Genomic DNA, 19,939 nt, shown 5'->3' on the forward strand with positions numbered 1-19,939 from the left:
CAGGTAGTGATCTTATTCAACAGAGTTTAACCATCTGATCTTGACATTATCAGTATCATGCTCCCCCATCTTCAACATTAGGGGAAACCATTGACCAGAAATTCAACTGGACCAGCAACATAAATATCATAGCTACAAGAATGAATAACCCACTTTCTGACATCCCAAATCCTTTCCATTATCTATCAGAGCTGCCAAGTAGCACGGATTTTCCGTATTTTGTATGGAAATGTGATCAGAATATGGATGTACGGATTTGCTTTGTAAAATACGGATTTTTTAAAAATCAGTCCGACCTCCACTTTCATATTGCTGCTTAAAAAGTGCAAGAATATAAAAAGTCATACTGTACCTCTAAAAATTATAGCATATTAAATCTATTAATATTTTAAATTTCAAGATCTGGATGATTATTTTTGTAAACTTTGATCTGCCTGTCCCGCTACAGGTTTAAATAGCGCTGTCAGTTTAATGCCTGGGAATTTCAACGAACAATGCTATGGATTCTAAAAATAGAGCGCCAACTGGAGCGCTATTGCCTTTACACATAGCGCTATGGCCACAGCGCTATGGATCACAGACTGTTAGGGGAGGGAGAGGGAGAAGAAGGAGAGGGAGAAGGGGAGAGGGAGTGGGAGGGAGGGAATAAGAGAGCGGGGGAGAAATAAAGGAAGGAGAGAAGGAGGGTGGGAGGGAAAGAGGGCGGGGAGGAAAAGTGAGAGGGAGGGAGGGTGGGAGAGAGAAGCAGGGAAAGCAAGAAATGAGGGAGTGAGAGAGGGAGAGGAAGGCTTCCAAAATGGCTTCTGCATCATCAACTGGTGCTAAAAGCAGGAAGCAGCCGTTCAAACAGCAGTATACAGAGAGATGGCAATGAATGTACTGTCAAGTAAGGTGCATAGCAGACATGTCAATTGGTAGCAAAGTTATGCATTCTTGTACTCTTACATGGGTATGACCGCACATAAAAATGGCACCGCGTAAAAATACTGATTTCCTCAGCAAAATACTGATTTTCAGGTACTAGAATACTGAAATGCTCTGACAAAACTTGGCAGCTCTGATCTACAAGGTACGTCAGAGTTTGATGGGATATTAGGTATAGGTTTATTATTGCCACGTGTACCGATGTACAGTAAAAGGCATTGTTTGAATGCCATCCAAACAGATGAGATGTACTATACATAAATATAATCAAATTAAACTCAAGTACAATAGATAGAGCAAAGTTTAGTTTTAGTTTAGATTGGAGATACAGCGCAGAAGATGGAGTCCAGAATATTGTTCTCACCATTGTAGTGCAACAGTTCCACTTGCTGGATGAGTGCAGTTCCAGCAATATTCTAGAAGTAGACATCATCTAGGACCGAGCAGCCCATTTGATTTTCCATCACTCTAAACATCCATTCCTTTCATCACTGAAGCGCAGTTCTACAGTATTACAGCCTACAAAATGCACTGTAGTTACTCACCCAGGCTGTTTCGATAGCACAAAATGCTGGAGTAACTCAGCGGGACAGGCAGCATCAGACTGAAGAAGGATCTCGACCCAAAATGTCACCCAATCCTTCTCTCCAGAGATGCTCCCAGTCCCACTGAATTACTCCAGCATTTTGTGTCTACCTTCGATTTAAACCAGCATATGCAGTTCTTTCCTACACTCTGATTCAATTGCACCATCTAAATCGATGATCCCTACCATCAGGAAAGGGTCAGCAGATGAATGTGAAGGCCACCATGTACAGGTTCCTATTGAAGTTCTTAACCATCCCGACTTGCAGGCAGATTGCAGGTTCTTCATCATCACTGGCTCGAACTTCTGGAGCTCCCTCCCCAACAGTATTGTGGGATTATCCTCGCCATAGAGAATACCCACCAGTTCAAACGTCTTTCCCCAAGGCACAATACAGCCCTTTGAGCCCAATTTCAAATAACTGCCCTTTCCAGTCTGTTACAGAACTGGCCAGTTCGGATGTAATGATATCAACCTATAACATTATCTTAATTTTCTCTCTCCATAGATGCTGTCCAATCTATTGGATATTTCTCGAATCTCTGTTTGAATCCATCGTTCCAGCAACTGCAATGTTTTGTATCTCATACTTCCAGCAATTTTTTTCCTCTCCCATTTGTTCACAATTATCTCTTCTTTAAACCTCCTCCATACAGCTGTCTTCGACAGGCATTATCACCCTCTCCAGCGAGCACTACAAGTGTCATTCAATCTCTCACAGCCTCCACTGTATTACAGATGTTCGCTTTGTTCTATACACTCCTCTTCCTTCTCCGCAACATCTAATGCATTTGATTTCTTAGCTTTCATGATTGGTGTTTGGCCTGAAAATGTAACGTGTTTCTTTTTTTCACAGATGCTGCCTGACCTACTGAGAGTTCCCTGCATTTTCTGTTTCCATTTCAGATTTTCACCAGCTGTAGTTATTCACTTTGGCCATTACGTCAGTTTAGTGACGATGATTGAGAGATGAATGTAAGCCCGCAGTCTGGGGGACAGCTTCACAACTTGGAATATAATCTTTGGGAGGGGAGATGGAGCATCTCATCTGAGCAACGCATCTTTAAGAGTGCAGGACTACACTCAAGACTCAGTTTAGATACATTGTCAGTCTTTGAGTAGGGCTCAAACCCAAGGTTTTCCATCATTTGAGGGAGGGAATTAAACTTTTCGATCTGAAACTTTTACTAACACCTTTTCAATTCCCTTCCAGGGGTAAGTGCAGTGTTACACTGCTAAACGAAACAGAGTTGCTATTGTCCTATCTGGAACGCGAGGTAAGAATCAGTTTTGGCAAGCATTTGTCATCTGTCAGGTTTTAATTTGTTTTTTGTATAAATGCCCAGCTAATCTTTGCTAATCTTGTCTTGTATTGCCTTCGGGCATCATGCCATCTTACACTGAACTACATCATTCATTGGGTGTGGACCTGACCCTCAGTACCCTGGTCTTGGGTAGGTTGGTGGCTATGGTTACGTAGCTTTCAGCAAAGCGAGGGGGGGGTTATGTGCAGGTTTCCACATCCGATTGCTTTTTCAAGTCCGGTGTTTGAAAGTCTGTGTGTGTTTTGCTGAGTGTATGTTGGAAGGAACTTCATTAAGGTTCTGCGAAGGACACTTCTTCAGACAGAACAGACATTAAAAGTTATTTTTGTACATCATTTTGTGATGCAACTGTAAGACAAAGAAGTTTATGTTCAAATTATAAATTTGAGTTCAGTTCACGTTTTCTTATTGCTACATGATAGTTAATGGTATTGCAGTTAATTTACCCAACTAATAGTGTGTTCTGGACCATGGCTCAAAAGGCATTGGAACATTTAAATTTAAGTCATTAAATCCTTTTGATCTAATCTCAGGAACAGTCAGCATGAAACTAAATGGCAACAGGTTCATTTAGCAATCTTCACTAAATGCCGTTGAGTTCACTCGTGTCCTTGGTAGAAGGAAATCTGCCATTCCATAATCTGGCCTACATGTGCCTCCAGACCCAACAATGTGCTTGGCTCAACTGCTGGGCAGTTCAGGGGCTATAAATGGTGGCATTGCCAGTGACGTTCGCATCCCATGAATGAGTACATTAAAAAATAGATGCACCTGTCGTACAAGCTGCATGCCAGCCTCCTTGTTTGCACATGCCAGCTTTGTGCACATAGCTCTGTGTTTGCACGCATGCATTTATTTAAGTTCAGTATGTGGACACGAGCACATTTATATATGTGTGTTATAACCACATGGATCCTCCCATATCGGGTGACCTGTCAGTGCCAACTGTCGAGCAACACAACGGCTTGGGTTAAGTAACCACTGTGCCGTTGGAGATGTGGGACAACAGTAAAGTGGGAAAACACGTTTTCATTTTCCTCACCTCTCATATTTTTGTAAGTTTCTGATATTTCACCTTCAGGGCCACCCTGCTTATTGATGATGTTACACCTGATCCTGATATTACGACTATTGGCCTGCTGGGCCTGCGGTGAACACCACACAGTATCAACATTGTGCCCTGGCCGCTGGTGACCAAGGCTGGATTTTCCTGTCTTGAGTGATTGGGCTTGGATAAGCTGGGACTTTTTCCTTTCTTGAGTGAAGAAGGCTGAGGGATGACCTTATTGAGGTGTACAAGATCATGAGGGGCACGTATGTGAACTTTCACAGTCTTTTTCCCCCAAGGAAGAGGATTCTAAAACTTCAGGGCATAGGCTTGAGGTAAGAGGGGAGAGATTAAAGAAGGACTTCAGGCGCAACCTTTTCACTGGGAGGATATAAGCGGACACATTTACGACTTTCAACTATGACTTTACGACTATGTATGGATAGGAAGGGTTTAGAAGACTATAGGCCAATTGGGACTAGCTCAGTTTGCCAATTTGGTCAGCATGGATGAGATAGGCCAAGGGCCTCTTTCCGTGAATTCCACAGGTTCTTTCACTGCCTCAAAGCTACAGTGGCAGGGTTCAGTCACGACCCCTGGTGCTGATTGTATTCAGTAGGCAAACTCTCCCTGTGATCATGGCCGTTTCCTTTGGGTACTGTGGCATCCTCCTATATCCTAAATGCGAGTTGCTTGGTGGAATAATTGGTTGCTTTAAATTGCTCCTCACGTGAAGGTGAGTGGTGGAATCAGGACGGAACTGAGGAACGTGGTTGAATAAAAAGGGATGAGAGAGGATGAAAGTATATTAGTACTGAATGGTTGGCATGGACATAGGGCTGAAGAGCCTATCTCTCTCCCCATGTGATCCATGGGAAAGTTGGGAGCTCCATGCAGATAAATGCAACCAGCAATGGTAAACGGCAGGAATTCACTCTGTGTTGGGGCTGGAGGAGCCTATACCCATCAAGTCACCTAATTTCAACTGAAGGGAACACGTAGGTTCTCCCACTTGCAAGATTGTCAGTCCTCTCCAACACAAGAGACAGATGGGAGAGAATGATTAAGGTATTATGCTGCAAGATTGTCAGTCCTTTCCTCTAACACAAGAGACAGATAGAAGAGAGTTATTGAGGTATTATGCTGCCAAATGCACACTTCAAAAGCAATTTCCCCGACACAATGCAAATGAATATTGTCTTCTGTTTGGATAATCATCCATTTCTATTTTACTCTCGGTATTCTCCATTACTACTTCCTTTATAATGATTTGAACGTTTTCCCTACGACAGATACTAGGTGAATCAGCCAGATTTATTCTTTAAATCTTAGCGATGGCTTGTTTACAATCATATCTTTTAACGTAATTTCACAGGCTTTCATTGCCCACTGATATCTCATAGCTTCCCTGATTATTGTATTTAAAGTTAAGACCCTAATTTTAAATTGAACTATGTCACTGTTTTAATTGTGATATAAAACTCCATCACATCACTATTCCCCAAGGGTTTTTTTCCCTGTAAGGTTATGAATTTATCCTTTATTTTGGACAATACACAATCAAAATGTGCTGTTCCCCTCACGAATTCCTCAATCTACTGCTCTGGAAGATTCTTCCCTTATTCAGTGCATGACTACATCCTCTCACGAGGATTTCTACAATAAAGCAAAAAATGCTGGAAATGCTCAGTAGGCCAGGCACCATCTATGGAAAGAGAAACAGATTTACTGTTTCGGGTCTAAGACTCTTCAGCAGAACAGGGAAATAAATACTCCACACCTTGAGTATTGTGTGCAGTTTTATAACCATATAACAATTACAGCACGGAAACAGGCCATCTCGACCCTTCTAGTCCGTGCCGAACACGTATTCTCCCCTAGTCCCATATACCTGCGCTCACACCATAGCCCTCCATTCCTTTCCCGTCCATATAACTATCCAATTTATTTTCAAATGATAAAAACGAACCTGCCTCCACCACCTTCACTGGAAGCTCATTCCACACAGCCACCACTCTCTGAGTAAAGAAGTTCCCCCTCATGTTACCCCAAAACTTCTGTCCCTTAATTCTCAAATCATGTCCCCTTGTTTGAATCTTCCCTACTCTCAGTGGGAAAAGTTTATCCACGTCAACTTTGTCTATCCCTCTCATCATTTTAAAGACCTCTATCAAGTCCCCCCCTTAACCTTCTGCGCTCCAAAGAATAAAGCCCTAACTTGTTCAACCTTTCTCTGTAACTTAGTTGCTGAAACCCAGGCAACATTCTAGTAAATCTCCTCTGTACTCTCTCTATTTTGGTCTCCTAATTTGCGGAAGGACATTCTTGCTATTGAGGGAGTGCAGCGTAGCAGAGTGGTGAATCTCTGGAACTCTCTGCCACAGAGGGTAGTTGAGGCCAGTTCATTGTCTATATTTAAGAGGGAGTTAGATGTCGCCCTTGTGGCTAAAGGGATCAGAGGGTATGGAGAGAAGGCAGGTACGGGATACTGAGTTGGATGATCAGCCATGATCATATTGAATGGCGGTGCAGGCTCGAAGGGCCGAATGGCCTACTCCTGCACCTAATTTCTATGTTTCTATGTTTACAAGGTTAATTCCCAGGATGGCGGGACTGTCATATGCTGAGAGAATAGAGCGGCTGGGTTTGTATACTCTGGAATTTAGAAGGATGAGAGTGGATCTTATTGAAACATACAAGATTATTAAGGGTTTGGACACGCTAGTGGCAGGAAACATGTTCCCGATGTTGGGGGAGTCCAGAAACAGGGGCCACAGTTTAAGAATAAGGGGTAAACCAATTAAGACGGAGATGAGGAAACACTTTTTCTCACAGAGTTGTGAGTCTGTGGAATTCTCTGCCTCTGAGGGCGGTGGAGGCCGGTTCTCTGGATCCTCTCAAGAAAGAGCTAGATAGGGCTCTTAAAAATAGTGGTGTCAGGGAATATGGGGAGAAGGCAGGAACAGGGTACTGATTGTGGATGATCAGCCATGATCACATTGAATGGCGGTGCTGGATCGAAGGGCCGAATGGCCTACTCCTGCACCTATTGTCTATTGATTAGAAGGAGGAGGAGAAAGGGAAGTATCTCTGTTAAGATGAGGCCAGGATTGTTCTGGGCATTAGCAGTCAAGAAGGTCATCAGTTTGAAGGGTTAATAGGGGATATAGAGAGGGAAATTCTAAATAAAGAGCATAAAATCTGTAAAACGGAGGGCAGCTGGAGAACGAGAATGCAAAGAAATGTAGAAGCTGTAAAACACAGAGTGTAGGATAAGCTCAGCAGTCCAGGCACAGTCCAAGCTCACAGATAAACCGGCCAGTTCCGATAAAGACAATAAAGGTTACCCTAACTTGCAGAATTCGATATTGGATCTGGAAGGCTGCAACATGCCCCGTCAGTAGATGAGGTGTTGTTCCTCAGGGTTACTATGGGTCCCATTGTAACCATGCAGGAGGGTACAGGTAAAGCTAGCGTGGGATGGAGAACTGAAGTTACCGACAAAAGTAAGCTCCGGGCTGCACCCTATGGACAAAACCATCACTCAATCTACCTTCCTCCAACATAGAGGAGACCACACTGTGAACACCAAATCCTGTCTACTAGTTTAGAAGAAGTACATGTGAATTGCTGCTTCACCTGGAAAGACTGGATCCCTGGAAGGTGGGATGGGAAGTTGTAAAAGGACAGTTGTTACATAATTTTAAAGAACGATCAGTTCTTCAGACTGGGGAATATTGTGCCACAGAGGTCTCCTGTGATCAGTACTGGGGCCACTGTTTTTCTTAATATATATTAATGACTTAAGCTTGGGTGTCCAGAGAAAAACTTCCAAATCTGCAGATGACATGAAAATTAAATGTGAATCAAACAGTGAGGAAGATAGCAATAGACGTTAGAGGATCCAGTGGGATGGGTGGACATGTGGCAGGAGAAGTTTAAATTAGATTTTTGTAGGAATAACAAGGATATAGAATATACAAATCTAAGAGTTACATAAACAGTATGATCTGTGTATGTGTGCATAGTCCAGAACTTTATTTTAAAAAAGGGCGCACTCTGAAGAATGGTCCTGATCCAAAACGTCACCTGTCCATTTCTGCCGCAGATTATGTCTGACCGCCGAGTTCCTCTCGCATTTTGTGTTTTGTTCAATTCTGGGCATTACTGTTTAGGGGACAAGGTGCAGAATAGATTTACCCATCCTTATCTCTGTGTCTCCCTCTCCTGACCTTCAGTCCGAAGGTCACGACCCAAAATCTCACCCATTCCTTCTATTCAGAGACGCTGCCTGTCCCGTTGAGTTACTCCACCATTTTGTGTCTATCTTTACTGCAATAGTTAGTTTGTCTAGTTTCTTGTCCTGTGTACCGAGATACAGTGAAAAGCTTTTTGTTGTGTGCTATCCAGTCAGCGGAAAGACAATACATGATTACAATCTGGCCAATAGTTCCAGGAGTGAGTGATTTCAGTTATTTGGATAGATTAAATAAGATGGAATACATTTTCATTGGAATAGAGGATGTTTAGTGAGAACCTAAAAGATATCTAAAATCAGGAAAAGTATAAAAAAAGACAGAGTACTTAAAAACAGTTCCCGCGAGTGGTTCAAGAACCAGAGAAAGGTGAAGGAAGAGGAAGCTTTCTTGTGTAACAGGTGGTTCCGATATGTAGTGTGCTGCGATGGAGTGGATACTGGACACTGATTCAAGCACGGTTTCAATTGGGAACCAGATAAGTACTTGAAAGAGGAAAAAAATAAATAGAACTGGTGAGAAGACAGTGGAGTGGAATATTCTCATATGAAGTTAGCATGATGTTGATGGGCTAAATGGCCTCTACCTGTGAACCCACATCTCCCTTTGAGATGGAATGAGCTATGTTCCCAGCTAACCCTGGTCTGGAAACTAAAATACGAAAATGTTGCCCAGCATATGTCCAAACAAGGAAACCAATAAATACACACAACTGGTTTTGAAGTTGAAGTTACTGAACACTGGGGTCACTGTTTATTGAGACATATTAATTTTTTAAGTGTGACACAGTCAGGAAAACCTTGACGGAGTTTACAGTGAATGATCTCTCTTTCATTCCTTCCCTCCAGGATACATTTTTTTATTCACTCGTCTACGATCCGCAGCTGAAGACGCTTCTGGCAGATAAGGGAGAGATTCGTGTTGGCCCCCAATACCAGGCAGACATCACTGACTTGATGAAAGAAGGTTAGTGAGTTTAACACACGCAAACACAGCACACTCGTGGTTGGGCCCACAACTGTGTCAAAACATTTGACAGCTCCAAGGCAGCTTGGCTCTCTGAGAAAACTAACCACGTGGAGTTAATCCTCAAGAAATTAAACTGGGAGGAATTATTTTTCCTGCTTGCTTCATCAAAAACTTAGCTTTAAACCTAGAGTCTCCGAACAACCAGTTAAACCCCACTGCCATGTCATAAGGTCATTAGTGATAGGATTGAATCAGGCCATTCGCCCCATCAAGTCTACTCCGCCATTCAATCACGGCTGGTCTATCGCTCCCACCTAATCCCATTCTCCTGTCTTCTCCCGATAACCTCTTGACACCTGTACTGATCAAGAATCTATCTCTGCCTTAAAGATATCCACTGACTTGGCCTCCACAGCCTTCTGTGGCACAGCCTTCTCTGCTGTCACGAAGAATCTCTTCTGAAGCCTCTCCAAGTTGTTATACAATGTATGCAATTTGCAGCCTTATAAACATCCCTGTTAAAATCTGGTGTCACCTCTTTGCTCTGTTTCCCTTGTTGTATAATCTGAATTTGAGATACATAACCTCTTGGTTCAGTGTAAATGGGCAATCGCACAGGTAGACCTCAAGTCCATTGTGATCAGGAATTCACCGTACCTGCCCATACGCAGGTTTGAGGATGATTTAACATGGATTGTGGTAGGGATTGTAACAGTGAACACGCCTCGTAAAATCTCCTGTGCACTTCACCTATTCCTTGGAAATTAGTCTGATAGACACTTCCCTTGGCTAATTTATCATATATGAAATATATGAAGAAACAGTAACATTTTAAGTTAATTCAAATGTTTTTCACAAAGCCCTCCATCAAAATGTCCCTGGTATCAAACAAAGAACAGTGAACAGTACTGCACAGGAACAGGCCCTTAGGCCTACAATGTCCATGCCGAGCACGATGCCAGGTTAAACTAATCTTCTCTGCCTGCATGTGATCCATATCTCTGCATTCCTTGCATATCCATCACAAAGTTTTCCTGATCAGCTTTTTATTTTCTCGTCGGTCACACTACTCATCTCCCCCATTCCCCCAACAGTTGGTCTGTTTGTGTTACATCATTTTCATGTTTACAACTCCATAGTCTACCTAGCACTTTCCAGAGACTGGCTGGTGAAGTTGACCATCAAGTTAGAAATAGCCCATGATAGAGTGTGAGTTACCCTTACTCCGCTTATGTACAGGGCAATATGTGCAAGTGCCTGACTTTTATTTTGCTAACTATTGCATTTCTCAGCTGTTGCGCAAAACATGAAGTGAAGTAGGGAGAGAGGTATTGCTGGGGTAAATCTGTCCTTTGGGGTTGGTACAGAATGCGAGGGTAGGTCAAACGGCAATAGGCAATATATGGCTGGAGAGTGCAGCACAATGCAAGGAGATTGGACTTCACAAGTCATAGGAACGGAATTAGGCCATTCTGCCCATCAAGCCTACTCTGCCATTCAATTATGGCTGATCTATCTTTCACTCTCAACCCCATTCTCCTGCCTTCTCCCCACAACCCCTGACACACGTACTAATTAAGAATCTGTCAATTCCCGCCTTAAAAATTAATTCCATTGACTTCGCCTCCACAGCTTTCTATGGCAAAGAATTCCACAGTTTCACCACCCTCTGACTAAAGAAAATTCCTGCTCATTTCCTTTCTAAAGGTTGTGCGTGCGGTTGAGTTAATAGGCTACTCCAGGGATTAAATATCTGAAAGTTTATTCATGTTTTTCTTTCCCCAGATGCTGTTTACCTCACTGAGTATTTCCAGCAAAATAATTTTTTAATAAGATTTCGGAATCTGCCACAGATATGGCTAATTCTTTCAGTTGGGAGCACTTATGCTCAAACTCAAAAATAATTAATTGGCAGTGAAGTGCCTAAGGTTTCACAGGCACGTTTCAGGTCAAATCAAAAAGCCAGTCTAAAGCAAAAGAAAACATAAAACACAAGAAACGGAACAGGATAGAATGTTTGGCCCTTCTGGAGAAAATAAACTTAAAGACTTAATGGGTTTGGGAATGTTAGAAGACACTGAATAATTAGATAAGATTATTATGAAAAAAAAAGCCCAGGATTCTACACTGATGGAGTAAGCTTTTATTTTACTGTGATTTAGAAGAATGAGAGATCGCACTGGAAGATGGAAAATTCACATAACACTCGACAACCTGATCAACTCAATATCATATTCCTGCTGTCTCCCTAAACCTCTTAATGCCATTTGTGTCAAGTAATCTGCATCTCTCCTTAAATATATTCAGTGACTCTTGGCCCCCATAGCATTCAGTGTATTGGAGAATTCCCAAGCTTCTTTGCTTCCAAGTGAAGATATTTCTCCTTAAGTCGGTCCGAAATGGCTTATCCAGGTAAATTAAGACTCCTGGTTCTGGATCCCCCGAGCTTGAAGAAACTTTCTCCCTGTGTCCAGGTTGTCGAGCATTGTTAGAATTTTCTACCTTTCAGTGAGTTTTCTACCTTTCATTCTTCTAATTACCAGTAAATAAAGGCTTGTCCATTATTTAATAAGTTTAAAATTCTGAAGGATTTGTTTCTAATAGTTTCTCTATTTATCCACCTTCTTCTAATATATCCAAGCCCACAATTTCTTCCTGCTTCTCTGGCCCATTTACGTTTCGCTGCTTTCTCAGCTCGTTCTTTGACCAAATAACATAATCTCACAGGTCACTGCTTTAACTTTCATCCAACAGTTAACCATCCAATCTCCGATCCTGCTTGCAAATTCCTTCAGCCACTTACAGTGCCCTCCATAATGTTTGGGACAAAGACCCATCATTTGTATATTTGCCTCTGTACTCCACAATTTGAGATTTGTAATAGAAAAAAAATCACATGTGGTTAAAATGCACATTGTCATATTATAATAAAGACAATTTTTATATATTTTGGTTTCACCATGTAGAAATTTCAGCAGTGTTTATACATAGTCCCCCCCCCCCCCCCCCCATTTTAGGGCACCATAATGTTTGGGACAAGGCAATGTCATGTAAATGAAAGTAGTTATCTTTAGTATTTGTTGCATATCCTTTGCATGCAATGACCGTTTGTAGTCTGCGATTCATGGACATCACCAGTTGCTGGGTGTCTTCTCTGGTGATGCTCTGTCGGCCTGTATTGCAGCCATCTTTACTTTATGCTTGTTTTGGGGGCTAGTCCCCTTCAGTTTTCTCTCCTGCATATAAAGGGCATGCTAAATTGTGTCCAGGTCGGGTGATTGATTTGGCCACTCAAGAATTGAACATTTTTTAGCTTTGAAAAACTCCTTTGTTGCCTTAGCAGTATGTTTCAGATCATTGTCTTGCTGTGGAATGAACCGCCAGCCAATGAGTTTTGAGGCATTTGTTTGAACTTGAGCTGATAGGATGTGTCTATACACTTCATAATTCATTATGTTACTACCATCATCAGTTGTATGATCAATTAAGATAAGTGAGCCATTCCTTCAGCAGCAATACATGCCCAGGCCATAACACCCCCACCACCGTGTTTCACAGATGAGGTGGAATGCTTTGGATCTTGGGCATTTCCTTCTCTCCGCCATACTTTGCTCTTGCCATCACTCTGATATAAGTTATGGGCCTGTCCCATTTAGGCAATTTTTTTCGGCGACTACAGGTGACTAGGCTGTCACCACATTGTCGCGGGGTGACGCATGTATGGTGAATTCCATTGGCGACTACCTACGTCAACCGGCAACTGAATTGTCTTCAGTTGTCACCGACAGGATCGTAGCTTGTGGACGTAGGTTGACTTTGGTTGTCATAGGTTGTTGTATGTGTTGTCGTAGATGTGGTCGTAGGTGGACGTCCTAAGTCGCGAAGAATTGGGTCGGCGGTTGTTGTAGATTGACTTAATTTGACGTCAACTAAGTTGTAGGTTGTCCTAGTCATTGTCGTGGGGGGGGGTCCAGTCACCGGTTTTTCAGCAACTTGCTACGACTGTGACTCGCTGGCAGTCACCAAAAACAAAATCGCCTGTGGGACAGGCCCTATATTAATCTTTGTCTCATCTGTCCACAAGACCTTTTTCTAGAATTGTGGTTGTTCTTTTAAGTGCTTCATAGCAAACTGTAACCTGGCCATCCTATTTTTGCGGCTAACCAGTGGTTTGCATCTTGCAGTGTAGCCTCTGTATTTCTGTTCATGAAGTCTTCAGCGGACAGTGGTCATTGACAAATCCACACCTGACTCCTGAAGAATGTTTCTGATCTGTCAGATAGGTGTTTGGAGATTTTTCTTTATTATAGAGAGAATTCTTCTGTCATCAGCTGTGGGGGTCTTCCTTGGCCTGCCAGTCACTTTGCGATTAGTAAGCTCACCAGTGCTCTCTTTTTTCTTAATGACGTTGCAAACAGTTAATTTTGGTAAGCCTAAGGTTTGGCTGATGTCTAACAGTTTTATTATTGTTTCTCAGTCTCATAATGGCTTCTTTGACTTTCATTGGCACAACTTTGGTCCTCATGTTGACAAACAGCAATAAATATTTCCAAATGTGATGGAAAGACTGGAGGAAAGACGCAGTGCTGAGGTGCTCTCTTATACCTGCATTAAGGAGGCAATTAAACACACCTGAGCCTGTGAAGCTATGTGTCCCAATCATTTCCATGCTGTAATTGTTATATGGTTATGGTTATGGTGCCCTAAAATGGGGGGGGACTATGTATAAACATAGTTGCAACTTCTACATGGTGAAACCAAAATTATTAAATAATGGTCTTTTCTAAAGTCTGACAATGTACATTTTAACCACATGTGATTTAAAAAAAAAATTTACATTTTAAAATTGGAGCATCCGATGTTCTTACGTTCTTAAGTCGTAAACTCGGAAGCAAAGTATGAGATGCTGTTCCTCCAGTTTGCACGTGGATGGTTGCAGATTGCCCCTTGATTGCACAAGGAAAATTACCCGCTCCTTTACTGGCTTCTTAACAATTTAACTGATTTTTATTTTGCAAATGTCCCATGTAATGCCTGATCCCACTGTTATTTTGCTGCCATTTCTTTGTGCTGGATGGGTATCCTCACGGTTGGGTCTCTCACATTGCAGGAGAGGAAGACGGAAGAGATCAGTCTGAAATGGAAGCCAAAGTCTGGGACGGGGACATTCCACTGACAGACAAGCAGATTGACCAGTTCCTCGTCGTTGCTCGGTGAGCTGCTGATCAGAGCTGTTTGTCACACTGTGGCACGGTTTTGAGGAGGGGAGTGCAGGCTTACTGCTGGTCACCAGCTCTGAAGACTGTTTATGTAATGAAAGATTGTGTGTCATTCAGTGTCGATGCTGAATATTGCTTTGTGTATTTGTTTATTCGGAGATATCATAATGTTTCACTCCGTGATATGACTTGTCCATTAAATGGAGCCTTGGACTCACAATGCTCTTCAGAACCCCTTCCACAAAAACCAGCGGACCACGCAATGGACTTGCTGGTGTCCTGAGTTATTTTTAAGATGTTATTTATTGAAACAAATTGATGTTAATTTAATGGGTTACTCTAAGAGTAAATGCGGGAACCACAACTGTGCGCTTCTGAGGGTGCAATTCTAGATTCCAACCCCTGACATTATCTAATGTGAATTTGGTCAATGCGACAGGTGGCAGCCACAGCCATTTCTCCACCAATTTGTTCTTGTTGGTGGCATTTGTTTCCTGTCAGTTCTTGTGTTTGGGGGGAGGGGGAGAGTGGAGTTGGCCTAGCCCGGTGGGTATCTTTCCTTGTGATGTAGGAGACCATTTAGACCATCATGTTGATGCTGCTCCTCTGAGCAAAGCTGTTGCACCATTTATTCCCCTGTGCTTTATTCTTGCACTCAGGCCCATTAATACCCTTTCATCTGATTCTCGCGCCAGCGATCTACACTAAGGAATACTGTACGGAGGCCACTTAACCTACCAGCCAGCACATACGTGGGAAGAAAACAGAGCACCCGGGTGGGGTAAACCCACGAGATCACGGTGGGAATGTGCAAACTCCACACAGGCAGCACTGGAGATCAAAATTGGGCCTAGGTCACTGGAGCCATGAGGCAACCTGCAGTGTCACTGTGTCACTCAAATAAACAGTAACACTGTAATCCTCTCCACTCCTCTCTAGTTCTGTCGGAACATTTGCCCGTGCTTTAGACTGCAGTAGTTCGGTGAGACAGCCCAGCTTACACATGAGTGCAGCGGCAGCATCCAGGGACATCACCCAGGTAAGAAACAATGCCCAGTGCCGCCGCGCTGCCTATGGTGCCTTCCTGCTGTCCCACTTGTGCCTTCTCCACATACTGCCTGCAGTTTCATCTGGTAGATTTGGGAACTCGCTCTGCACAGTGTTATTTGCTGAGATAGCACTCTAGTGCAGGAAATCGTTCAGACAAATCTAGGTTGTTGTTACAGTTCCATAGTGAGGGAATGCCGTGCTATCGGATGTGGCCCCTTGTGCGTGGTCTTTGCGTGGCCTCCGCGGTCGATGGAACCATTGGAAAGATACGCAGGGGAGGTTTCCCCCAATGTTCTAGGATCAACAATCACCCTTCAGTCAGTATCAATAAAACAGATGATCTGGTCATTGTTGCTGTTTAAAGGAACTTGCTGTGTGCAAACAGACTTCCTTTTCATACGTTGTGGTGAAGACCCAAAGCACTGTCAGGCCGAGGTGATAAAATGCAATAGGCGTTTTCTGTCGGGCTGGAGGCCTGTGACTAGTGATCTGCCTTGGGGGTTGGTGTGGGCCCATTGCTGCTTGCGGTTTATATCAACGATTTAGAATGAGAATGTGCAATGGCATGGTTAGTAAGTTTGCAGATGACACGAAAGTGGGTAGTATCGTAGACAGTGAAGATGGTTATCAAAAATAACAACAGGATCTTGATCAGTTGTGCAAGTGGGTTTGAAGAATGGCTAACTAAAAATAATGAGTCATTCATCTGTGATATTGGCTCAGTTTTTTCTCTTCACATGAGCAGAGCAGAGCCTCACCTACTAGACATATCATGTAGCCCTGCACGATGACTTTTGCATTCATTTGTTTTTACTGCGTTCTCAGTTTAATGACAATTAAATTGAATCTTGAATCTTGAATCTTGACTCTCTAACTGCCCTTCTCTCATAGCTTGTGTTCTTTTTCTCTCACTCTAATCAGGGATCGCTAGTCGGCGTGAACTCGGTGGGCCGAATGGCCTGTTTCAGTGCTGTATCTCTAATTGCTTCCATTAACCCTCAACCAGGTGGCCTCCACCGTGCATCCTCATGGCAATCCTCGCCCTTTCAGAGATATTTCCTCTCCTACCCATCCCTCCCCTATTCTCTCCACAACTCAATTGTTAACTGTTCCTCTTTGCACGGATATTGCCTGCCATAGCAGGTTCTGTTTTTACTGTAGATGCTGAAGCTCCCTCATCCCTGTCCTTTCCAACACTTGCAGGTCAGTTATAATATTGATTGGCTAATGAACAAAACTTCCTGATTTTTTTTTTTCCACAGTGGTTCAGGTCAGACATTCATAGAACAGTACAGCACAGCACAGGAACAGGCCCTTCGGCCCACAATGATTATGCTGAACATGATCCATATCCTGCTATTTCTTGCATTTTCATGTGTCTGTCTAAAAGCCTCTTAACTGCACCTATTGTTTTAGTTCTTTTAGTTTTAGAGAAACAGCGCAGAAACAGGCATTTTGGCCCACCGAGTCTGCACCGACCAGCCATCCCCATACACTACCACTATTCTGCACACTATTTTTACAATTTTACCAAAGCCAATTATCATACAAACCTGTACGTCTTTGGAGTGTGGGAGGAAACCGGAGGACCCGGGGAAAGCCCATGAGGTCACGGGGAGAATGTACAAACTCCGTACAGACAGCACCCGTAGTCAGGATCGAACCCGGGTCTCTGGCGCTGTAAGGCAGCAGCTCTACCGTTCCGCCACCGGGCTGCCCCTATATATACAGTATATCTCCCTCCACCACCACTGAAGCAATCAGTACTGGGGCGACCAGAACAGCACGTAAAACTCCAAATGTGGCCTAACGAAAATCTTATAGAGCTACATCATGACTTCCTGGCTCTTGTATTCAATGCCCCTATCGATGATGGCAAGCAAACCATACGCCTTCTTTACCACCCTATATACTTCTACCTTCAGTGAGCTATGCATTGTAGCTGATTTTTGTATGACAACGGATTGCAAGAAGCAAGAGTGTCATTAGTATATTTTTAGTGTTGTTGGCTGAGGGATGAATATTGTACAGTATTCCTTTGCTCATCTACAACACAGTACCGGTGGGATCTGTGGCAATTTCCAAAAGAGGTAATGAGACTTTGCTTGGACATCTCAGTTGAGAGATGGCTGTGCCCACATTACAGCACAGGAATGTCAAGAAGATTATTAAGTGATCGACCCTCTGGAGTGAGATTTGAATGTATAGTCTTCTGTCCCAAAGCCACCCTTGACAACTGATGTCAGTAAAACATTACCAATCGCAAAACCTTGAAGCTTACTCATTGCAACAGATAAAGTTCTTTAAAATATTTATATTTGACCTTTTTAGAGGAAGAGAATTTCATAGGTTCATAAGGCATTGACGCAGAATTAGGCCATTTAACTCATGAATTGAATCCTTTTATTTGTCATTCAGACCTTTCGGTCTGAACGAAATGTTGTTGCCTGCAGCCATACATGTAATAATAAACAACACACAATAAACACAAATGAACATCCACCACAGTGAGTTCACCAAGCACCTCCTCACTGTGAGGCAAAAATCTTAGGGTTGCTGTCTCTTCCCTCCTCTTCTCTCTCTGCGCTGAGACGATACCCCACCGGGCGATGGTAAGTCAGTCCCGCGGTTCAAGCTCCGCGGCCCGGGGGTGGTCGAAGCTGCCGCCCTCCAGTCCAGTGGACGCAGTTGTTGCCACGGGAGCTCCGGAAAACAGGCATCAACCTGTGACCCGCGAGCTCCCGACGATGTCATCCACTGGCCCGCGGCCGAGCCCCGGATTCAGGTCGCCGCCGCCAGAACGCCGCCTCAGCCGCCGGAGCACCGTCTCCGCCCCGCACTGGGCCGCCCACACGGGAGCGTCTCAGCCCCGCACTGGGTCGCCCCCACGGGAGCATCTCAGCCCCGAACCGGGCCGTCCCCACGGGAGCGCCTTCCAGCCGGGAGCCGGGCTGTCCACACGGGAGCGCCTTCCAGCCGGGAGCCGGGCCGCCCATGCGGGAGCGCCTTCCAGCCCCGCACCGGGACGGGAGCGTCTCAGCGCCGCACCGGGCCGCCCACACGGGAGCGCCTTCCAGCCGGGAGCCGGGCCGCCCTCACAGGAGTGTCTCAGCCCCGCGCCGTCCACCCTCACCGGAGCGCCGAGTCGAGCCGCTGCCCGAAAGCCGCCGCAGCTCGAAGACGGCCAGCCTCGCGTTGGTAAGTCCTGGCTGGCTCTACCTCCGGATCCTCGATGTCGGTCGCAGGTTGGAGGCCGCCAGCTCCGCCATTAGGCCTCAGCTCAGACGGGGGAAGAGAAGGGGGATACGACAAGAAAGTCGCATTCCCCCGAAGGGAGAGACAGAAAGCCCTGTTTCACCCCCCCCCCACACATAACACAACCTAATAACCAAACGTTTAACTGAACAAGACAAAAAAAAACAACACAAAAAAAAAAGTAAAAACAGACAGACTGCAGGCGAGCCGCAGCCGTTTCACAGCGCCGCCACTTCCGGATCATCGAGATTGCTCTGCCATTCGATCATGGCTGATCTATTTTTCCCTCTCAACCTCATTCTCCTGCCTTCTCCTCATAAGCTTTGATGCCCTTACTAATTGGAACCTATCAATCTCCGCTTTAAAAATACCCAATGTCTTGGCCTCCACAACCGACTGTGGCAATGAATTCCACAGAATCACCACCCTAAAGAAATTCCTTCTCATCTCCATTCTAAAGGTATGTCCTTCAATTCTGAGGCTGCGCCCTCTGATTCTAGACTCTCCCACTATTGGAAACATCCTCTCCACATCCTTTCTATGTATTCCTTTCATTATTTGGTAAGTTTCAATGACATCTGCCCTCAAGATTTGTACATTGTGAAGCTCCTATCTGGCATAAGATGAAGAGCAGAGGTTACTCAGGCCATTTTGAGTTTTATTTGAAACCAGTTGCACTCATTTCTTCTTTCTCCTCCTTCTCTTCATGGGCAGTTTCACGCCATGGACACCCTGTACAAAAACACCTATGAGGTCTCGCAGGCCATCTCTGCACTGGTCCCACAGGGTGGCCCAGTGCTTTGTCGGGACGAAATGGAGGAATGGTCTGCTTCCGAGGCCAACATGTTTGAAGAAGCTTTGGAGAAATATGGGAAGGACTTTGAAGACATTCAACAGGATTTTGTAAGTAGTCCAAGGATAGGGATATTTGTTTGCACCATGATTATATGATCAATGGGTATCAGATGTGCTTTATTAATGATTGCAAGAGTCTGGTTCATTGGAACAGACGCAGTTCATTGAACATTTTAATTCAACTTTCCCAGTCAGTTACATCGTGACTAATCGGTCTGGTCTCTAATTGCAAGACATTAGTCCATAATATTCATCCTACTCTAATTTAAATAATCTACTGTTGTTCATTTACGTGTTAGACTAGAACAAAGGAGGACCCGGCGTGTGGCGACTGCCATGGGGGAGGGGGACGGGGGATAACAAAGCTGGCGTGGATACTTTTAACTTTGTCAGTGCCCTTTATGTAGTGACCAATGCATACCTTGGGTAAGCAAGCAAAGAATGTCACTGTG

At 44.1% G+C, this 19,939-nt stretch overlaps 1 protein-coding gene across 3 annotated transcripts in view; it reads left to right on the forward strand.

Annotated features, from left to right (window-relative positions):
* Positions 1–19,939, forward strand: part of LOC129700464 (metastasis-associated protein MTA1-like) — a 126,797-nt gene that overhangs the window by 57,173 nt on the left and 49,685 nt on the right. For all 3 annotated transcript variants that reach the window (XM_055640970.1, XM_055640972.1, XM_055640971.1), the window contains exons 5-9: positions 2,724–2,787; positions 8,988–9,105; positions 14,219–14,321; positions 15,267–15,366; positions 19,347–19,535. In XM_055640970.1, coding sequence (XP_055496945.1) covers positions 2,724–2,787; positions 8,988–9,105; positions 14,219–14,321; positions 15,267–15,366; positions 19,347–19,535 — 574 coding nt within the window. The remainder of the gene's footprint in view (positions 1–2,723; positions 2,788–8,987; positions 9,106–14,218; positions 14,322–15,266; positions 15,367–19,346; positions 19,536–19,939) is intronic.

The sequence above is a fragment of the Leucoraja erinacea genome, chromosome 9 (genome assembly GCF_028641065.1).
Source record: "Leucoraja erinacea ecotype New England chromosome 9, Leri_hhj_1, whole genome shotgun sequence".
NCBI classification, from domain to species: domain Eukaryota; kingdom Metazoa; phylum Chordata; class Chondrichthyes; order Rajiformes; family Rajidae; genus Leucoraja; species Leucoraja erinaceus.